The following is a 19,302-nucleotide window of genomic DNA, read 5'->3' as shown; positions in this document are numbered from 1 at the left end:
CTACTAGAATGCCTTCCCAGAAGAGTGGCTGGTTGTTATAGCAGCAAAGGGGGGACCAACTCCATATTAATGCCGATGATTTTGGAATGAGATGTTCGAGCAGGTGTCCACATACTTTTGGTCATGTAGTGTAGATTCTTATCATTTTGATGTATAGCATTTAGAATTTCACCATTGCAAAGTGAGCATCACTGTAAGGTTCATAAAGCAGTGAGACAGAATGCTGACTACCAGGCAACTCCATGAAACACACTCTGGTACTGCCCTCTTCAGGAGACCTTTATTCATGTCAAACATTACACTTCACTCACTTTTCCATTGAGTTCAGCATATCTGTATGCTTTTGCATGCATCCTGTTCACTTACGTAAAGATGACATGCAAGGCCCTTGTCATAGTTTTGAGGTTTGAAATACTACTTTCATTGTCAGTTGATGTCATAGCGCCAGTCCTGGCTCTCACTCCTCTGTCTTTAGGAAATACACCTTTTTAGCTGTAGATTTTTACAGGAACCCTTCAATTCATATTGAACGGTGGGATCATGTCTTTCCCGCTCGCTCCAGCACAGCCTTCCTGTGGTAAGGTCAGATGGCATGCCAAGACAGCTTACTCCACCAAACCCAGTGGCCTATGGATGAGAGGAGCAGATAACCAAAGGTGGGTTAGACACATCACGAATCTGCAAGTTCATTTGACCATAAGTGAATGAATCTCAGGAATTGCATTGTGTAAGCACGTGGTAGCATAAGTAGTTCTTGACTGAGTAATGTATGTAGTATTTCATCAAGATGGGGTTTTGCTCTCATTTAATTATTTCATAAAATCGCCTCTCTGCATCTTGTAAATAGAGTTTATTAAAAAATGTATGCTTGACATTGTCAAGTCCTATTTTTACAGGTGATAGAGGATGCTATTCTCCAACATCAATATTTGTTGCAGAACATGACATGTACTGTAGACTGAACAAGAATATAAATATAAATGCAACATACAGTTACAGTACATATAAGGAAATCAAATTGTATTTGTCACCAAATACAACAGATGTAGTCCTTACCATGAAATGCTTACTTACATACAAGCCCTTAACCAACAATGCAGTTCAAGAAATAGAGTTAAGAAAATATTTACTAAATAAACTAAAGTTTAAAAAATGTAAGGAACACAATAAAATAACAATAACGAGGCTATATACAGGGGGTACCGGTACCAAGGCAATGTGCGGGGATACAGGTTAGTCGAGGTAGGTAGGGGTAAAGTGACTATGCATAGATAATAAACAGTGAGTAGTGTTGGCGTTGGCGTTCCGGTACCGCTTGCCGTGCGGGTAGCAGAGAGAACAGTCTATGACTTGGGTGACTGGAGTCTTTGACAATCTTTTGGGCCTTCAATTGAAATAAATTAATTAGGCCTTAATCTATGGATTTCACATGACTGGGTAGGGGCGCAGCCATTTATAACATTAAAAAAAAACTTTATTTAACTAGGCAAGTCAGTTAAAGAACAAATTCTTATTTACAATGACGGCCTACATGGTGAGCCTGGGAGGGCATCGGCCCACCCACTGGGGAGCCAGGCCCAGCCAATCAGAATTAGTTTTCCCCACAAAAGAGCTTTATTACAGACAGAAATACTCCTCAGTTTTATCAGCTGTCCGTGTGGCTGGTCTCAAAATGATCCCGAGGGTGAAGAAGCCGGATGTGGTCCTGGGCTGGCGTGGTTACACATGTGGTCAGAGGTTGTGAGGCCGGTTGGACGTACTGCCAAATTTTCTAAAACAGCATTGGAGGCGGCTTATGGTAGAGAAATGAACATTAAATTATCTGGTAACAGCTCTGGTGGGCATTCCTGCAGTCAGCATGCCAATTGCATGCTTCCTCAAAATTGTAGACATCTGTGGCATTGTGTTGTGTGACACAACTGCACATTTTAAAGTGGCCTTTTATTGTCCCCAGTACAAGGTGCACCTGTGTAATTATCATGCTGTTTAATCATCTTCTTGATATGCCACACTTGTCAGGTGGATGGATTATCTTGGCAAGGAGAAATGTTCACTAACAGGTATGTAAACAAATCTGTGCACAAAATTTGAGAGAAATAAACTTTTTGTGTGTATGGACAAATTCTGGGATCTTTTTTTAATATCAGCTCATGAAACATGGGACCAACACTTTACATGTTACGCTTATATTCTTGGTCCAACCCATAGTATTTTACTGTGAGTGGTCCCACAGACCCACACTCTGCTTTATAAGACTATGTATTTGTTCTTCACTTTTCATGATAAAAATTTTAAACATAAAAAAAATTCTGTATAATGCCTCTTGATGGGCCAAATCCTAATCTGAGATTTCAGTCGCATACATATTTTATTAATAAAGGAAATATACTTTGGAATGTTCCAATCAAGTATTCATGATACCTTAGATTATATTTATGTAGGCCTACTACCCACACTATTGAGTCTATATCAGGCCTACACCATGAGAAGATGTAGTTATAAATTAGCCTGACAAGGCCGACTTTATGAAATCAATCATTTACATTTTAAAAACAACTTTATGATGCACAATAGCATAATGGCGGGAGATTGTATGACGTTTGCACCACATGGTTTCATATTGAAAACTCATTCAAACTAAATAACAAAAGCAATGTTTAATTCCTGTCTGCAAGATTTCTTCAGTTTGATTTTCTAATAATTTCATTATAATTTAAGCTACAGATTAGAAATCATAAAATAACTACCAGACATCTGTTTTTTAAGAAATCCCAAGGTAAAAGAAACAAAAGAGTGACCAATCCCAAGTAGTTCTGCTGAGGTTATCAGTATTGTACTTTCTCTTTGTCCTCTTTTGATTCATGCATCCATGGATCAGTGAATGGTTCCCGATGGTTAATTAGACAAAACCTGTTGCATTTGTTATTCTGATGTCATTCCATATAGGCTAGAGTTGAACAAACTCTTCCAAGCAAGAACATTTATTTGGCCAGAGGCTTTCTAATCAATACAAGATAATTGTATTTCTAATTTTGTTTACTGTTTAATGAAGGTTCTTGTGGTCCTGTCCAAAACTATCATAAACATTTTATAACATTTCCAATACTTCTGCTAAGGGGCTTAGAATTAACAATTACTGGACTTCAGAACTAAAAAGTATCAACAACCAACCATAAATAAACAAAACATATATAATTTATCTCACAGTGTAATTTAAAAGACCTCATAATTATTGGTAACCTGGAAGTGATTTTGTATTTTAAATCCATGTCAGGAGAAATACAATTTAGCCATCTTCAAAAATGTTATTAGAAGACATTGAGTTTATTGTCAAAGCAGTTTGACATTTTAGAAATATTATTTGTTTGTTTCATATAAATAGCCTACTTTACCTCTCATATCACCAGTTTAGGAAAAAAAGGTTTATATTTAGTCTTCAAATGATACATTTATGGTTATTTGAAAATCAAATCCATGAATATCTTGTACAATGCATGTTGGAACCGTCAATTACAAATAGCCATATTCAATTCAAATAGGCCTACCCAGTACACTGTGGTGAAATATACAAGGCATGGACCCCAATCGATTTTTTAAATTAACGTCATCCAAGAAGTGAGCAACAAGTAAAACATTTGTTTTAGCATTTGAAGGGTTAAAAAATATTTTTCCCATGAGTAGATGTTTTAAAAATGAATTCTTTCAGTTGCATAAACCTGCATTTTCAAAAAACAGTACATAATGAAAAGCCTTGTTTGGGCTTAGATCTAACTATCAAACATTAGGCTATTGCGTCATTAGCAAATAAAAGGTGCGATCAAAGTCAGAAAACACAATCTCACACTCACTATTGAATGGATTTTTGTCTCATATTAAATACTTCTGTATGGATTTTGCATGATTCGTTTGACTGTTAAAATGCAAACCTGAGACTTCAATTCAAACAGGTGTATTATCCATTGGGTAATCAAGTTCCTACCCCAGATAAGACCTTAATATTCTTAATCAAATTGTTATATTACGATTCTAATGAAAGGGCCATTTGACATTAGAACAGTGAAGTTAAATCGAAAGAGAAAAATAATCCAGTAATTGCCTATACAAAGGGGATGTAATTGCTAGTACTAAAAATAATTAGTTCAGTTTAAGATAGGTAGCGACAAAAATGGTCTCTCGCATGCAAGCTACACATCTCTTAGAACCTAGTTATATAATTGCAATAAAAACCGAATTCTTCAACTAAAGAATGCATATTCATGTAGGTCAATTATCACTCATTTCTAGAATTATGTAATATATATACTGCTTTATGATGTTTTTAAATGTGCACATGGCCTACAGTTTTCAATCGCTTTAGGCCTAATGAATTGAAACGCAGAAAGCAGGTGAACACACTGGGTTATTATTTGGGAATGTCACTCTTATAAACTCAAGTATGACATTCCTAAATGTTTTCAGTTATAACATGTCATAAGCCACATACTTTCGTGATTGTTGAAGAATATTGGTAAACTTTTTTTTAACGTTTCCAATATGAAGCTGCAGAAACCAGTTGGAGACCCGGAGTTAATTCCGTGAAAAAGTAAAGTTATAAGAATACTTCTACATTTATGAAAGTGAATATCAATAGCAAAACGACTAGGCTATGAATTAATTATAAATAGGCTACTCATTAATAAATTATCAAATCATCTTCTGTTTGGAATGTTAGTATAATAGTAGGCTATAGCAAACTTGAGATGTATTTTCCTTGAGGATTTACGCACAACCGACTGTGGTCAAGTTCCCTGCTGCTCTCTTGAAAAGTGTGTGAGCAAAGTGGGGTAAAAGGCAATGGCAGATTTGACAACACCTGAAACGTTGACAGCTTTCTAAACCATGAGGTTCACTCCCAGGAAATACATTGAATTGAATTGTTTACACCAGTGTAATAAAAAGCTGGGGATGTAATTCTGAAAACACACACACACATTCTGTAAACACACACACACACACACACACACACACACACACACACACACACACACACACACACACACACACACACACACACACACACACACACACACAGAGAAGTATAGCCATGTTCCAAACTTGAAACTTGCCATAGAACAGTGAGAGGAAGAACAATTTCATAGTATATCTATCAGAGATGACATGTTTTGTAATAGCGGCTCACAGTGGGTAAATAGTTGTCTTTTTGCTTTTTATGAACTACGGCATCAAGTGCCACCCTAATACAATGCCCTAAGCCACACACACTCCCTCTCTCGCACACACACATCCGCGCACACAGTCACACACACACCACCTTCGTGTTCATATATTCTTTCTCCGAGACGACTGTAAGATCTCCTATTAGCCCATCGTCTTTAAGGACATCTATGATCATACGAAGCATTGGTACCATCATAACTAAGGACATCTATGTGTACAATGCTGCAAAGCAATGAGACCGAAGACTCAGTTCTGTAATTTAAAGATAGACAACCAACAACAGCACTATACATTACGACACCATCAAGCAGTTTACAGTTAGCAGTTTCTGCCCGAAATCGTAGCTGTAAATATTATTATATTAAAATCTTTATTTTGTTCTATTGTACCTTGTAGCGAGGATTCTGCTGGGGTTGAAGCTGCAGACTTCGCGTGGGACGTTTCTGATTGATCTCTGTGCGGTGTAGTCTCCCCTCCGAAGACCACGGATTACCTCTGTTCGCGGATAAATGGATATGGAATAATAATAGAAACCCGTCAACGAGATGACCAGGCGCTGAACCGTTGTGCTGCATAAACTATAACTTTTCTGGGGGGTTGGCAGTTTCGCTTTGAAATGGTACGTTAACAAATCAATTTAATCATTATTTGTCCATGTTCCAACAGACGCAAGGCGAGAATGATCACGAGTTGTGTGCACTTTGTAAAATCCAATTACGATAATAGCGTAGAGCTGTATTTTGGTGTTCTGCTCCTTTGTTTCTCAGCAGTTGGGCTACTCATTTTCTTGTTGGTTTTTAGCCAAGCGGAACGTTCGATGGAAAGGCTAGAAATGCAGACATACTGTATATTTGTTACACCAGCGCATAATGATTAAGATAGTCTGCAAAGCGTTTTGGCACTTCTCCCGTAGTGAAATGTATTAGTTTTTTTGTGGGGCAACGCAGATTCCGTACCGGACGTCGAAGGCCAAGTTGAAGTTCAAAGCCAATAGACTGTGCGGGGTTTAGTTTGTTCAGCAGAAAATGGCCGTAGCCTCAGGCGCGCCGGCTTGAATTTGAACCGTAGACCGACAGAGGTGCTCCGTCCCTGGATGCAGTACAGTCCGAGTGCGGTTATAACACACATACTCGCGAGTGTTTTGAAAGTGCACTCAACTGGCATATTTAGAGTTTTTGTGAAAACAATATAATTTATTTGGCCCGCCGTTTTGGAAATATCAAATAAATATATTCAGGACGTTATATTTTTGGATGTCATAGATAACAAAATGGCCAATTTTGTCTGAACTGCAGTTCACTTCATGAAGGTTGATTACCCACCAACACCACCGAACTGCTATAGACAAACTTGTGCTAATGGATTGGATGCAATTATTACTTCACGGTATTGTCAGATCAAGGTGAAAACAATATTGATGCAGACAGCATTGTCCCTTCAGACTGATCTCAGAATAGTTTTCTTAGCTTTTACCGGAGATAACCTGGTCTACTCACTCAAAGTAAACCAAGAAGAAAGTTTGTATGTCCTTTTTCTCTGGTCTGCCCATATGGAGAGTCCATGTATAGGCCTACTCTTGTGTATAATGACATGGGGATATACTTACACTTTATAGGCCCCTTACAATCAACTTTTTGTGTGCATAGTTACAAAAGCAGAACGTGTCCATATAGTTGAAAGAGAGAATGTGATCATCTTTCATGGATAGTTCTCCAAATATTATTGTCATTACACCTACCACTTGTTTTGTGGTCAAGTCACATCTGACAATAAATACAATACTGTAGAAATGGATACAAGTAGGTTAAGTCTGAATTCAATGAAAAGTAACTGTATGCTTACCACTGACGTCTTTGCGCGTTTACGTACATACGTTTCTAGCTTATTATTAGTTTGTATAAATGTCTGCGTGACATGTTTATAGAAAACAGTTGATAACGGATGAATTCAGAAGCTTGGTTTTCTGAATTGGTATTGCATGATTAGGATATCCACGTTATCAGAAGCTTATCGATTCTGAACATTTTGAAAAGCTGTTACATTTACAGTAATAACAGCTCAATTAAGTGTAGTTCGTGTTGTACGTTAGTCGTGAGAGGCCACTTGTGAGTGCAGGCTATTGTCTCTGTGATGCAAGACTGTCATCAACGCACTCCAATGGTTAATTTGTACGATATTACGCAGCAATTTGCCAACGACACGTTTTGAATAAACGGCACAAGCGCACATGCAACATCGCTGTCCTCGATGCTGGGATATGCTTCGCGAGGGAGGGAGTGTACGCTCTTGCTTGGGTGAGAGAAAGTCCTCTGCAATTTTCGTTTCTGACCATCCGTTCCAGCGTTGCTCCTGATGATCTAAACGCATTACTTTGTTTTTCGTGGATTTAACGGGTATTGCTGGACACAGGGAATCAGGGTTACTGCTTCTTTAAGTTCTTTTGGGGGGATGGGCTATTTTCATAACGTCATTTCTTTCCTCCCTCTTTTTCATTTTGTCATTCTTTGATTCTTTTTCTCCCCCCATTTCCTAAATGGAACAGATTGCCCGAGCCTTTTCATTTCCTAGCTTTCCCAATTTTTATTCAAAGTTACTCTTTTTATTTTTCAGGATTATTAAGTTGAACTTTTCTTCTGTGTCATCATTTTTGGAGGGCTAACACCTTAGTGGACGTAAACTGCAAGTCAATTGAGGCGATGGTGGAGGCGTTTATGGTGATGATGATGATGATGATGAACTGTAAAAGAATGATTCACTAACTTGTCTGTCTTTTGCTACCTGACAAGTCGATATAAGTTCATTTTCATCATGATGTACTCTCCTCTCTGTCTTACTCAGGTAAATTATGCCGTTTGCTTACTTTTTGGGGAGTTATTATGCATGAGCTTCTGTATTGACTGAATGAACGTGGCTATGAAATGCAGATGATATTTCAGTTTAGAAAAGGGCGGGATGAGTGTTGGCACAGTCAGTAAGGAGACGTGGAAACCTGAGTCTCTCAGCCTATATTAACTTCAGTCTTTTTGTTATCACTGCTATAGTTTACTCAATAGCATTATGCTGACTCATGTTTAAAGCAGATTTTTTTTTTGTCCCAGTTTTTCATGAAGTGTGTTAACTTTGGAGAAGTGTATGGCTAAAATAACATTTAATTAATTAGCTGTGACCGATGAAGACTCATGATGGCAAGCTGTGCATGCCAGAAGTATCACAATTCTTCATCTTAAAGTATCAGAAAAAGTTAGGCTATCGACCCTGTGTATGGAGAGTTCTCCACAAAGTATCCCACTCTCTTTTGAGTTAAGGAGGGACAACAAACCACCCCAAGAACTGTGGTCAGGCCTGGAGCACTTCGGCTCAGTAATGATGTCCTGATTAATTATTTAAATGCTTAGAATAATTGTAAATAATGTGTGTGTGTGTCTGTGTGTTTGTGTGTGTGTGTTCTTTACCTGTGTCATTGGAGTAGTTTGCACTTAAAGCGTTTTGTGACATTTTGGAGTGCGGAAAGTTGTGTATCCAAATAGTCTATCTGTTTATTTAGAACAGCTATCACAGTCTGCTGTCAGGATATTTATTTAGAACAGCTATCACAGTCTGCTATCAGGATATTTATTTAGAACAGCTATCTCAGTCTGCTATCAGGATATTTATTTAGAACAGCTATCACAGTCTGCTATCAGGATATTTATTTAGAACAGCTATCACAGTCTGCTATCAGGATATTTATTTAGAACAGCTATCACAGTCTGCTATCAGGATATTTATTTAGAACAGCTATCACAGTCTGCTATCAGGATATTTATTTAGAACAGCTATCACAGTCTGCTATCAGGATATTTATTTAGAACAGCTATCACAGTCTGCTGTCAGGATATTTATTTAGAACAGCTATCACAGTCTGCTGTCAGGATATTTATTTAGAACAGCTATCACAGTCTGCTGTCAGGATATTTATTTAGAACAGCTTTCACAGTCTGCTGTCAGGATATTTATTTAGAACAGCTATCACAGTCTGCAATCAGGATATTTATTTAGAACAGCTATCACAGTCTGCTATCAGGATATTTATTTAGAACAGCTATCACGGTCTGCTATCAGGATATTTATTTAGAACAGCTATCACAGTCTGCTGTCAGGATATTTATTTAGAACAGCTATCACAGTCTGCTGTCATGATATTTATTTAGAACAGCTATCACAGTCTGCTGTCAGGATATTTATTTAGAACAGCTATCACAGTCTGCTGTCAGGATATTTATTTAGAACAGCTATCACAGTCTGCTATCAGGATATTTATTTAGAACAGCTATCACAGTCTGCTATCAGGATATTTATTTAGAACAGCTATCACAGTCTGCTATCAGGATATTTATTTAGAACAGCTATCACAGTCTGCTATCAGGATATTTATTTAGAACAGCTATCTCAGTCTGCTATCAGGATATTTATTTAGAACAGCTATCACAGTCTGCTATCAGGATATTTATTTAGAACAGCTATCTCAGTCTGCTATCAGGATATTTATTTAGAACAGCTATCACAGTCTGCTATCAGGATATTTATTTAGAACAGCTATCTCAGTCTGCTATCAGGATATTTATTTAGAACAGCTATCACAGTCTGCTATCAGGATATTTATTTAGAACAGCTATCACAGTCTGCTATCAGGATATTTATTTAGAACAGCTATCACAGTCTGCTATCAGGATATTTATTTAGAACAGCTATCTCAGTCTGCTATCAGGATATTTATTTAGAACAGCTATCACAGTCTGCTATCAGGATATTTATTTAGAACAGCTATCTCAGTCTGCTATCAGGATATTTATTTAGAACAGCTATCACAGTCTGCTATCAGGATATTTATTTAGAACAGCTATCTCAGTCTGCTATCAGGATATTTATTTAGAACAGCTATCACAGTCTGCTGTCAGGATATTTATTTAGAATATTTATGATTGAACAAGTCAAAAGCACATTTCTTACCTGATGTTGATCTTTTGTTTTTGCTTCATGCATTAGGATTAGGCCTAATTTGAGTCAGGTTGACACACAATATTTTTTGGCATCTAGTTGAAGAAAATGTATTTTTCATCTAGTATGCAATAAACATTTAATTGAGTTGTAATTGAGGAGCTAATATTTCATACACTTTGAATGTAAAACTTAGAGAGAAGTAATATCTAAAGAAAGGGACAGCCTGGCCTACATGAGAGAAACCACGTAGCCTATGACCTTGCTAGGTAGGCCTATAATAGTCCATGGTTAGATTTGAGGAACCTGTTTCAGTCTGTAGGTGGATGTGTTTCACTTGGTTAAAATGATCTACATATGAAAAAACTTTCTTCCATTTATTGATAGTCTTAGAATCCATTTACACATGATAAGTCATAGCCATAAAGTCTTCATAGAGACCTATGTAGTTCACCAGTAAAATTCAAATGTTTAATTTTTTTCAAATGGAATTACACTTAACTTAATTCACATAAAGGAACGTGATAAAAAATCTATATACCTTGTTTTTATAGCTGAAGACATAAATAGTGCTTTAGTTTCCGTTAATAAATGCACTGCAAGAGGAATCCAGGGAAGAGCTTGGGTTTGCTTGCCAGTTGGCAGAACTCAAGCAAGGACAAAGGGTGTTTTAAGGTCGATTTTCAGTAAAAGGCAGAATACTGTATATTGAATATGAGACTTGATGTGGCATTTCAGATGGACACAACTGCCATATTGACTTTGGCTTTGGGATCTGCAATGGATTTTATAGCCCTGTTCAAAGATTTGTTTTAATTACAGAGGAAATTGTACTTTTCTTAAAAAATAAACAGACACATTGTTGCATGGTTCTAAACTGTTATTCTGAAGGAGGGTTTCTGAAGGAGAAGAAAGAATATTAGAAACAATTACTCATGTTGCTGTATGCAACAGGTTCCATATGTTTTACTGAATGTATATTTCAATAGTATTGTAACTGAACTTTGTAATAATACTGGTGCCAGTTGTATTATTAGTGTGCTTTTGGAGTTGCCTTATATGAATTTTAGCAGTTCAAACTAAATAATACCTTTGCCAGTTTTATTTTAGTTTTTATAATACTTTATTGGTGTCTCAGATAGTGACATTATATTTTTACTGAAATATACAGTATATAATTATGATTTGTTAAAATGAGCCTATGCACCTATTGTTTATTCATTGAGATTATCCAAATGAAATAATTAAGATGCTAAACCAATTGTGACGTGAAAAGTAATAAAGTTGAGTAATTATGTAGGATTAGTAGTTTTAACTCCTAGTTTATGCAGCCAGCTGGTTTGTTGAATTGCTCATATGCACATCTTTAAAAGTTTTGAACAATGGTGAATTCAGACTTGATTTATGGTAGTAGAATATCAGTGCTGTTTGTAGTATTTAGATTCACGTTAATAAAGCGAAACAGTTCCTTTTAAAACAGCAGCGATCGGCTCCTTTCATTAAGTTGGAATGCACAAGTAATTCATAAATTCCTGTGTATTTTAATTTGTAAACACCTGAAAATTCTGAATTCGGACCACTAGTAACCCTGTTCTAAATGAGGGAAGAAATGTTTGTTTACAAAAACGCACTCCACTATAGTTTTCTAAAGTTGGAGTTGAGGCACTTTGCCATGCTAATTTCTGAGCCGTGAGCCTCCACCTGAGGAGAGGAGAGCTGCTCTTGTGCCCAGCTCAAGTTGCACCTTTTCCTGGTGTTATTTTGACAGGGTCTGATAGCTGGAGTGAGCCAGGCTGAGCTCCACAGTGTGCTGCTGCACTGTACTGTAGCTGTCGCAGGCCAATCAGCTAGGCAGGCAGGCAGGAGGTGAAGGGTCGGACCAGGGTTGCATATGAGGCCTCTGGTCTGCTGGCTGTCTGAGGCAGGGAGAGAGAGGGGAGGCTGGGAGAGAGCGAGGGAGGGAGGCAGGGCGAGCCAGACAACGCTGCTGCGGCTCTGGCTCTGCTGGCAACCTGAAGGGTTGTGGCACTGCTAACGCACAAGTTATTACACATTATTCCTTTTCTGCTTCTTCTCCTCTCTGTAGCTGCGAAATGCAGATCGCAAGATTCAAATGTTCTGCTAACTTTTCCAAGAAGAAGATTTTTTTCTTTACTTCAGAGTTTCATTTCCTTGAATTCATAAGCGATTCTTAATCATAAGCGATTCTTAATGGCCTGACTGAGTTTTTGCTGACCCCTAAACCACTGTTTAGCAAATTATTTTCAGCAGGTTTCCCTGCTTGTGGCAGTGGGTTTTAAGGGGCATAACCCCAAGCTAGCATCAGTATGGTCAATAAATCTTGTCATGACTAAGTGCATGCCCTCAGTTACAAAGTGACAGTCACACCAGGGTATTCCTACAGCTGCATACAAAAACAGATATAGAGTCAAATATATATTTTGAGAGGGAGTAGAGCAAAACATGAGTAGGCAGGGGTTTAATGCTTGGTAAAAATATATGTGGAATTCATGGATGACAATTTTTCTGTTATTTTTGACAAATGTAGATATTTACTAAATGTATTATGCTGAATCGCATGATCATGAATAACATTAAATTATGACCTACCTTTTGTTTTTTGAAGGCAAACATTTTCAAGATAGAGTACTTCAAAGCATGTCAGTTTATATTATCTGTCAATCTGAGACTGAGGCTTTGTAAGCCTGAGCAGACACAGTTTGGGGCATGTTTGCCAACACACTCTGATGTCTGTTGGAGATCTCAAATCCCACTGTGCTGTAAGTGTGCTCTCCTGCCCCCATTTGTCATCGATTCATTCCATTAGAGCTGCAATTAGTGCCCACGAGAGAGCCCAGCGTCGGGCCAATCCAAGCCTGAGCTGGCCGCTACACATTCAAACCATTTCACCATGTTAAAATCACCCAGAATTCACTCACCTGCCCTGTGTTTTGTTGTAATGGATGTGAAATCTAAATCTCATGATTGTTCTCTTACTCAACACAGGCCTTTCTTTTTGTCCCTGCTGTACTTGTCGTTTGCAAAGTTGTTTCCATTCATCCGTCTGCATAATAGTTTTGCTTTTGTGCGATCAGTGCCCGCGTTGCATAAGCATGTTATAAAAGTTTAGGTTTCCTCCCCAGTACTTTTTAAGCCCAGTCTCAAGAGCAGGCCCTTCTTTAACTAATGCTGAAATGCTCTCCATGGTTGGACACATTGTGTTTTGAGTGGCGCTTGCTGCTCTCTCAAACCGAACAGTTTCCAACAGAACCCCTGCTGGGTAGTGACTGGTCCTCTCTGAAGCAATCATTGCTAGAGTGGGGGTGGGGAGAGTTCTTTTGGAGCAGAAATTCTTGCCCCACTTTTCCTCTGTGTCCTGAGGGGCAGTCCCTGACATGCTGTTCCTCTGCACTGCTCATCAGATGCACTGTATCTGAGGATGGTCGCTGTCTGCCTGCGTGTGCCAATCAACATGCTAATTAAGTTTATTTTGATTATTGGCTTCTCTGGAGTGTTGGTGGGGGGGGGGGGGGGGGGGTCTTCTACTTTTTAAAAGTCTTTATTTATTAATGTCAAGAAGTGGAAAAATGGGACGGATCCTAAGTGGAGCAACTGCCTTCATGTGTTGATCCCGGTGACTGCCTGATTGTCACTAGGGAAAGTGGGAGGGGGGACCCTAAAAAGTGCCCGCAGTTATAAAACCTCGGGACTCTTGGCATAGAGGATGGGACTCCATGTGTCCGTCGCTGCAGATGTCTGTGGAAGGTTGGCTGCATTTCATATCACACCCAGGTTCCTCGGCAGGGAGCATGGTGAGGAACATTTTTTAATATTTACAGTATGATGCCTTGTTTAAATTCCATCTGAATATGCAACCTCCTCTCACCGGCAGCCAGGGGAGATTAGAAACTGAGGAAGCTTTCTGGGCTTTTCACTTGTCACATTGGCCAGACCAGGGTGTTGCTAGCTCTGTGACAGTTTAACCAGGTTGGCAATGTCTCATCTTGTGGAATGATGCTTATAGTGGATGCCAAAACCCTGGCCCAGACCTGGTCTACGGGAGCCAGTTAGAACAACTACATCTAGTCTCTGAAGTGCTATTAGATAGAAGGAATTACAAACACAAACAAATAGGCTACACTTCAGCTCACAGCTCTGTGTTCCCTATTCGTATTCAGTTGTTTGTATTTGTCTGAAAGATATATAATATCTATTATCGTGTTCCCACATGGGCAAAGCTCTGGAAATGGAGAGGCATGGTCTTTACTGTGTTTACTGTCTGTGTATGTGTTTTGGAAGTGGATGAAAGCTTGTGAAGGCAGGCAGTTTGTTTCAGAGTTACGGGGTTTGAGGCTCAGTATTAGGTCGATGTGAGAAGAACCTCCGTTCTTGGCAACACAGAGTGCTGCTGGAGACGCTTTTTGAAATGGTCCAACTGGAGGGATATCAAAAATATACTGCTGCCGTGGCACAGCACTGGTTTAAAAAAAAAAATATCTGTGAATCTAACCTTGGTCTGCTGCTGGTGCCAATGTAGCTTTGTTATGTTGCCTTGTTATGTTGCCTTGTTATGTTGCCTTGTTATGTAGGCTTTTTATGCACCTGACTGAATTCCTGATTTTTTAACCATTCAATTACGCTTTCTAACGTCCACCAAACTTTATCCTTAAATGTTAAATCCTTAAAGGATTTTGCTCATCTCATCATAGCTTCAGGTTGTCTTTGTGTGAGGCTGTACGCCACGTAGTGTATATTGATCCGACAGTGATATGAATTGTTTATCAGGAATACTCTGGCACATGACAAGTTCTTATTTTGAAGGCTCAACACATAGGGATAGAAAGGGCATTCAGGATCTTGGCTCTGTTTGCCTTTGATAATTGTGTGTGTGTGTGTGTGTGGCAGAGGTGCTGGTGCGAGGTGGCAGGGCGATCATGACCACTTTAACACCACTTCTCCTGTGTACTGTACTATAAAAGAACGGCATACATGTAGCAGTGTGTGGAGATGGTTCTGTTGTTTAAGGCTGTAGAGAGGAACGGTAAGCGAGGAGATAATGCTGTGTTCTGTGATTGGGACCCATTCATGCACAACGGCCGCTGAGGGAGGGCAAACATTCGCACTGCTCACTGCTCTGCTGCAGGTGCTCTCAGGAGGTCAATCATGCATATTTTGTATGGCTTGAGTTTTTTTCCCTCCTGGAGCTGAAACTCAAAATATTTTGGCTCAGTGTGAGACAGCCACATGTGACTTGTCCACCACTTTGTTTATATCCTTAATATTAATACGGCTACTATATTACCACCTCAAATTAAGCTTTAATTAATGCAACACAGTTTATTGGCATATTTCAAAATGCATGTCTCTAAGAACATACTCAATTGAAACACTAGTGATGCTTGTCACAGTGGAAAACAGGCTTGTTCTTTGTCCCTCCGTCTCTCCTAGCTGGGTTCAGCTCTATCCCTGACTGACTAATGCAGACAGTAGAACAGCCTCTCTTCAAGCCTGATCCATAGCCCATCATGTCATCTCATCCAGGTCATGGACACAGCAGGTACTGTACTGCTGCAGCAGGAGCCCAGTGGGCTCTGTGGGTTTCTCCCAGTCTACCAGCAGACCTACAGTACAGTACTGGTGGGATGTGTGTTGTACTGTATGGTGGTGCCCTCTGCAGCAGGCTCTCTTGTGTCTATTATGTTCCTGTTGGACAAGTGACAAGGAACTATCCTGCCCTCTATTGAGATGCCCAGTTCTGATATTCCATCCTCGTTGCAGGTCATTTGTGATTTAATTACAGTAGGGGGAAGTTGGAGCCCAGTGCACCGAGGTACAGTTTCACACTGCTTAATAGTCGGCCTGTAATTACCAGAACAAAAATAATTCCTATGTTTCTTTAGCAGAATCAGAAGCATAAAACATTTACCGTGAAGGAAACTGACACTGTTCTGCAGGTTCGAAACCACACGCATTGTTCATTGTTACTTTGACATAACGGTGGAATTTAGAAAGGACTGACAGATCCCTTCTGTTGAATTATTTGGTTTAGCAGGAACCTGAAATGCTTAGAAACTGCTCCGTGCCTGTGGTTGGTTTTACTCCCATGTTTTAGTTTCACTCAGTCAAAACAGGGTTTCCTAGTCACACAGGGTTTCCTAGTCACACAGGGTTTCCTAGTCACACAGGGTTTCCTAGTCACACGGGGTTTCCTAGTCACACAGGGTTTCCTAGTCACACAGGGTTTCCTAGTCACACAGGGTTTCCTAGTCACACGGGGTTTCCTAGTCACACAGGGTTTCCTAGTCACACGGGGTTTCCTAGTCACACGGGGTTTCCTAGTCACACGGGGTTTCCTAGTCACACAGGGTTTCCTAGTCACACAGGGTTTCCTAGTCACACAGGGTTTCCTAGTCACACGGGGTTTCCTAGTCACACAGGGTTTCCTAGTCACACAGGGTTTCCTAGTCACACGGGGTTTCCTAGTCACACAGGGTTTCCTAGTCACACGGGGTTTCCTAGTCACACAGGGTTTCCTAGTCACACAGGGTTTCCTAGTCACACAGGGTTTCCTAGTCACACGGGGTTTCCTAGTCACACAGGGTTTCCTAGTCACACGGGGTTTCCTAGTCACACAGGGTTTCCTAGTCACACAGGGTTTCCTAGTCACACGGGGTTTCCTAGTCACACAGGGTTTCCTAGTCACACAGGGTTTCCTAGTCACACAGGGTTTCCTAGTCACACGGGGTTTCCTAGTCACACAGGGTTTCCTAGTCACACGGAGTTTCCTAGTCACACAGGGTTTCCTAGTCACACAGGGTTTCCTAGTCACACGGGGTTGACTTAATTGCATAAGAAAAAGAATAACTAAAAAACCTATTCAGCAGCAATAACTTCACTGTGACAGTGAATGCAGACAATGTTCGAGTATTTAGGCACATCATATATCACTGTCAAAGCAGAGGCTGCTCAGTGTAGAGATTTGCAGGAAGTACGGAGATAGAGACAGTCCCGTGGGACTCCTGCTAGCTGGCTGCTGCCGGGCTGCTGGAACTCAACCCTCCTTGGCTCACATACGCCACACGGCACTGGTCCCAGACATGAGTTGAATTCATTTAGGAAGCTCCTCTCCAAAATTAGGGCAAACCAAAGGGTATTCTTGAGGGAATTGTATGATATTGATGTTTCAGAAGATCTGTTGATGGTGGTCATGATCAGAATTTTTGATGAAAGGATATTTTTTAAGTGCATGTCAACGTTTCCATGACAGTTGACCTAATGAGGCAATCTACAACACAGTCATGCTTGTCATTGTCCCCCTGTAGAGGGATTTCTTTGTGTGGGAAATAAGTTCACCCTTTCATCCGGTGTGCCATGCTAATAGTTGGGGGGAACAGGAGAGTGGGTGGGGGGCGTACTCTCAAGGGCGGTGACCTAGGATACCTGTGAGGACAGTGCTTGGGCCTGGGCTGGCAAGAGGTTGGGATATGATTGGGGGCTTTACCCTGTGCCTGAATGGACCTCTATTGCAAAGCTGCTGGGGGATAAACCATGTTCAGCAAGTTTTGTGTTCTCCCTCTTTTATTGTGGACTTTTTTTGCATGAACCGTTCACTTACAACCGCTCTCCCACCAAGCAGAGCAGAGGAGAAAAACTGAGGACAGAGCACAGTGCATCTATTCATGCTGGGTCTCTTTATTGAAAGGGTTTAAGAGCATCCTGCTCACTCTCTTTTCTCTTCACTTTAGATGACACTGTGAGTGTATTCCTCGTCTTCCCGGCGCTCTCACACTGTGCAACATATATCGACGGGCTTAAGAGTTGTCAGAAATTACATTCGAGGGAGAGGGCCCGATAAAATCGGCGATGCGGAGAACGCGGACGGCATCACGGGAATACAGACAATATTAAAAAATGTATTGAACCAAGTAGGAAATCTACTAAATGTATTGAACCAAGTAGGAAATCTATTAAATGTATTGAACCAAGTAGGAAATCTACTAAATGTATTGAACCAAGTAGGAAATCTACTAAATGTATTGAACCAAGTAGGAAATCTACTAAATGTATTAATTCAGTCATTTGCAACAGATTATCATAAGACATGAACAAAATTCATCAGTGATTCTTATTTTCCTTCAGCTTTCTACAGCGGCAGTGTGGGAATGCCTCTGTCTGTGTGTGTGTGTTTGTCTACCACTTTGTGTAGCCGTTAGCAATCATGCTAATAATGTTAACTGTCTTCTGGTACACACTGAATTATAGGGTATCTACACCCAATGATACAAATTTCTTAGATTTTTCCCAGACCTCAAAAGTGGTCTCCTGATGTGGTTTTAGCATTGTTGTGGACTTAGAACACACGATGTTGTTGTCTTTTTATTAAAAACGTGTGATTTTGAGAGAGGAATCCCCGCCCCAAAAAACGAGGGGAAAAAATAATTTTTGGGGGAAAAAATAAAACTGATTGTATTGAGCCCTAAAGAAGGAGAGAGAGGGAGAGAGAAGCAGAAAGACTGCAGGCCCCTTCAGAGGTGTGTGTGTCACAAGCCCAGACAGGGCTCCCTGTGAATTAGGAGGCTTGGCAACGAGCTGGGAACCATGAGGACACGTCAACATTTGGCCATTCTGCTGTGACCTAATATGACTCCAGCACCGTTCGGCTGCAGAAGTAGGACAGGAATATCGCTCTCACCCAGTCTTATCTCAACAGGCAATATTGCACATGAGAATTTCCTTTTCCTTCAGCCCTGATGGTTGCCACATAACTGCACTCCGAGGCGGTGTGATGTTTATTGATAAACATTGTCAAGGTTGTTGGAAGCTGTAGAGGAGGCTGTCTAATGGAACACGTATGGAAAAAAGAATACGTTCTCGATACTGTAACCTGGTTAAGTAAAGGTTGAATGTTATGACATCAATGAACCGATGGTGAAGTACAGTAAACGGTTTCATTTGAGCTGTTCTGAGAACACTCAGTCTACAGGAAATAGAATACATATTTAACATGTCAGTGGGAAAATATTGAAACAAAGCATTTAGCTTCCTCAATTCCTCAGAGAAATGGTGTGCATTTTTTCCCAGTCATATTTTAAGTTAGCATATTATGAA

The 19,302-nt window shown here is 39.9% G+C and overlaps 1 protein-coding gene and 1 long non-coding RNA gene across 7 annotated transcripts in view; one reads left to right on the top strand and one right to left on the bottom strand.

The window, feature by feature from the left end:
* Positions 1-250: 250 nt before the first annotated feature.
* Positions 251-7,049, bottom strand: LOC109902580 (uncharacterized). Its single transcript, XR_002256907.2, has 2 exons — positions 5,607-7,049; positions 251-627 (listed from the first exon to the last, which is right to left on the bottom strand). It is a non-coding gene; the product is annotated as an uncharacterized LOC109902580 (long non-coding RNA).
* The window catches only part of nfic (nuclear factor I/C), a 118,395-nt gene continuing 104,823 nt past the window's right edge, over positions 5,731-19,302 (top strand). The window contains exon 1 of one of the 6 annotated variants that reach the window (XM_020499045.2): positions 5,731-5,836. In XM_020499045.2, coding sequence (XP_020354634.1) covers positions 5,834-5,836 — 3 coding nt within the window. In that variant the 5' untranslated portion in view covers positions 5,731-5,833. Of the gene's footprint in view, positions 5,837-7,054; positions 8,056-19,302 lie in introns of those variants that run through there. The other 5 variants (XM_031786050.1, XM_020499041.2, XM_020499044.2 and 2 more) reach the window with 5 other exon arrangements.

This window comes from Oncorhynchus kisutch, linkage group LG13 (genome assembly GCF_002021735.2).
Source record: "Oncorhynchus kisutch isolate 150728-3 linkage group LG13, Okis_V2, whole genome shotgun sequence".
In the NCBI taxonomy this organism is placed as follows: Eukaryota; Metazoa; Chordata; class Actinopteri; order Salmoniformes; family Salmonidae; genus Oncorhynchus; species Oncorhynchus kisutch.
Note: the sequence above shows the minus strand (reverse complement) of the source record. Positions and strands in the feature narration are given on the sequence as shown.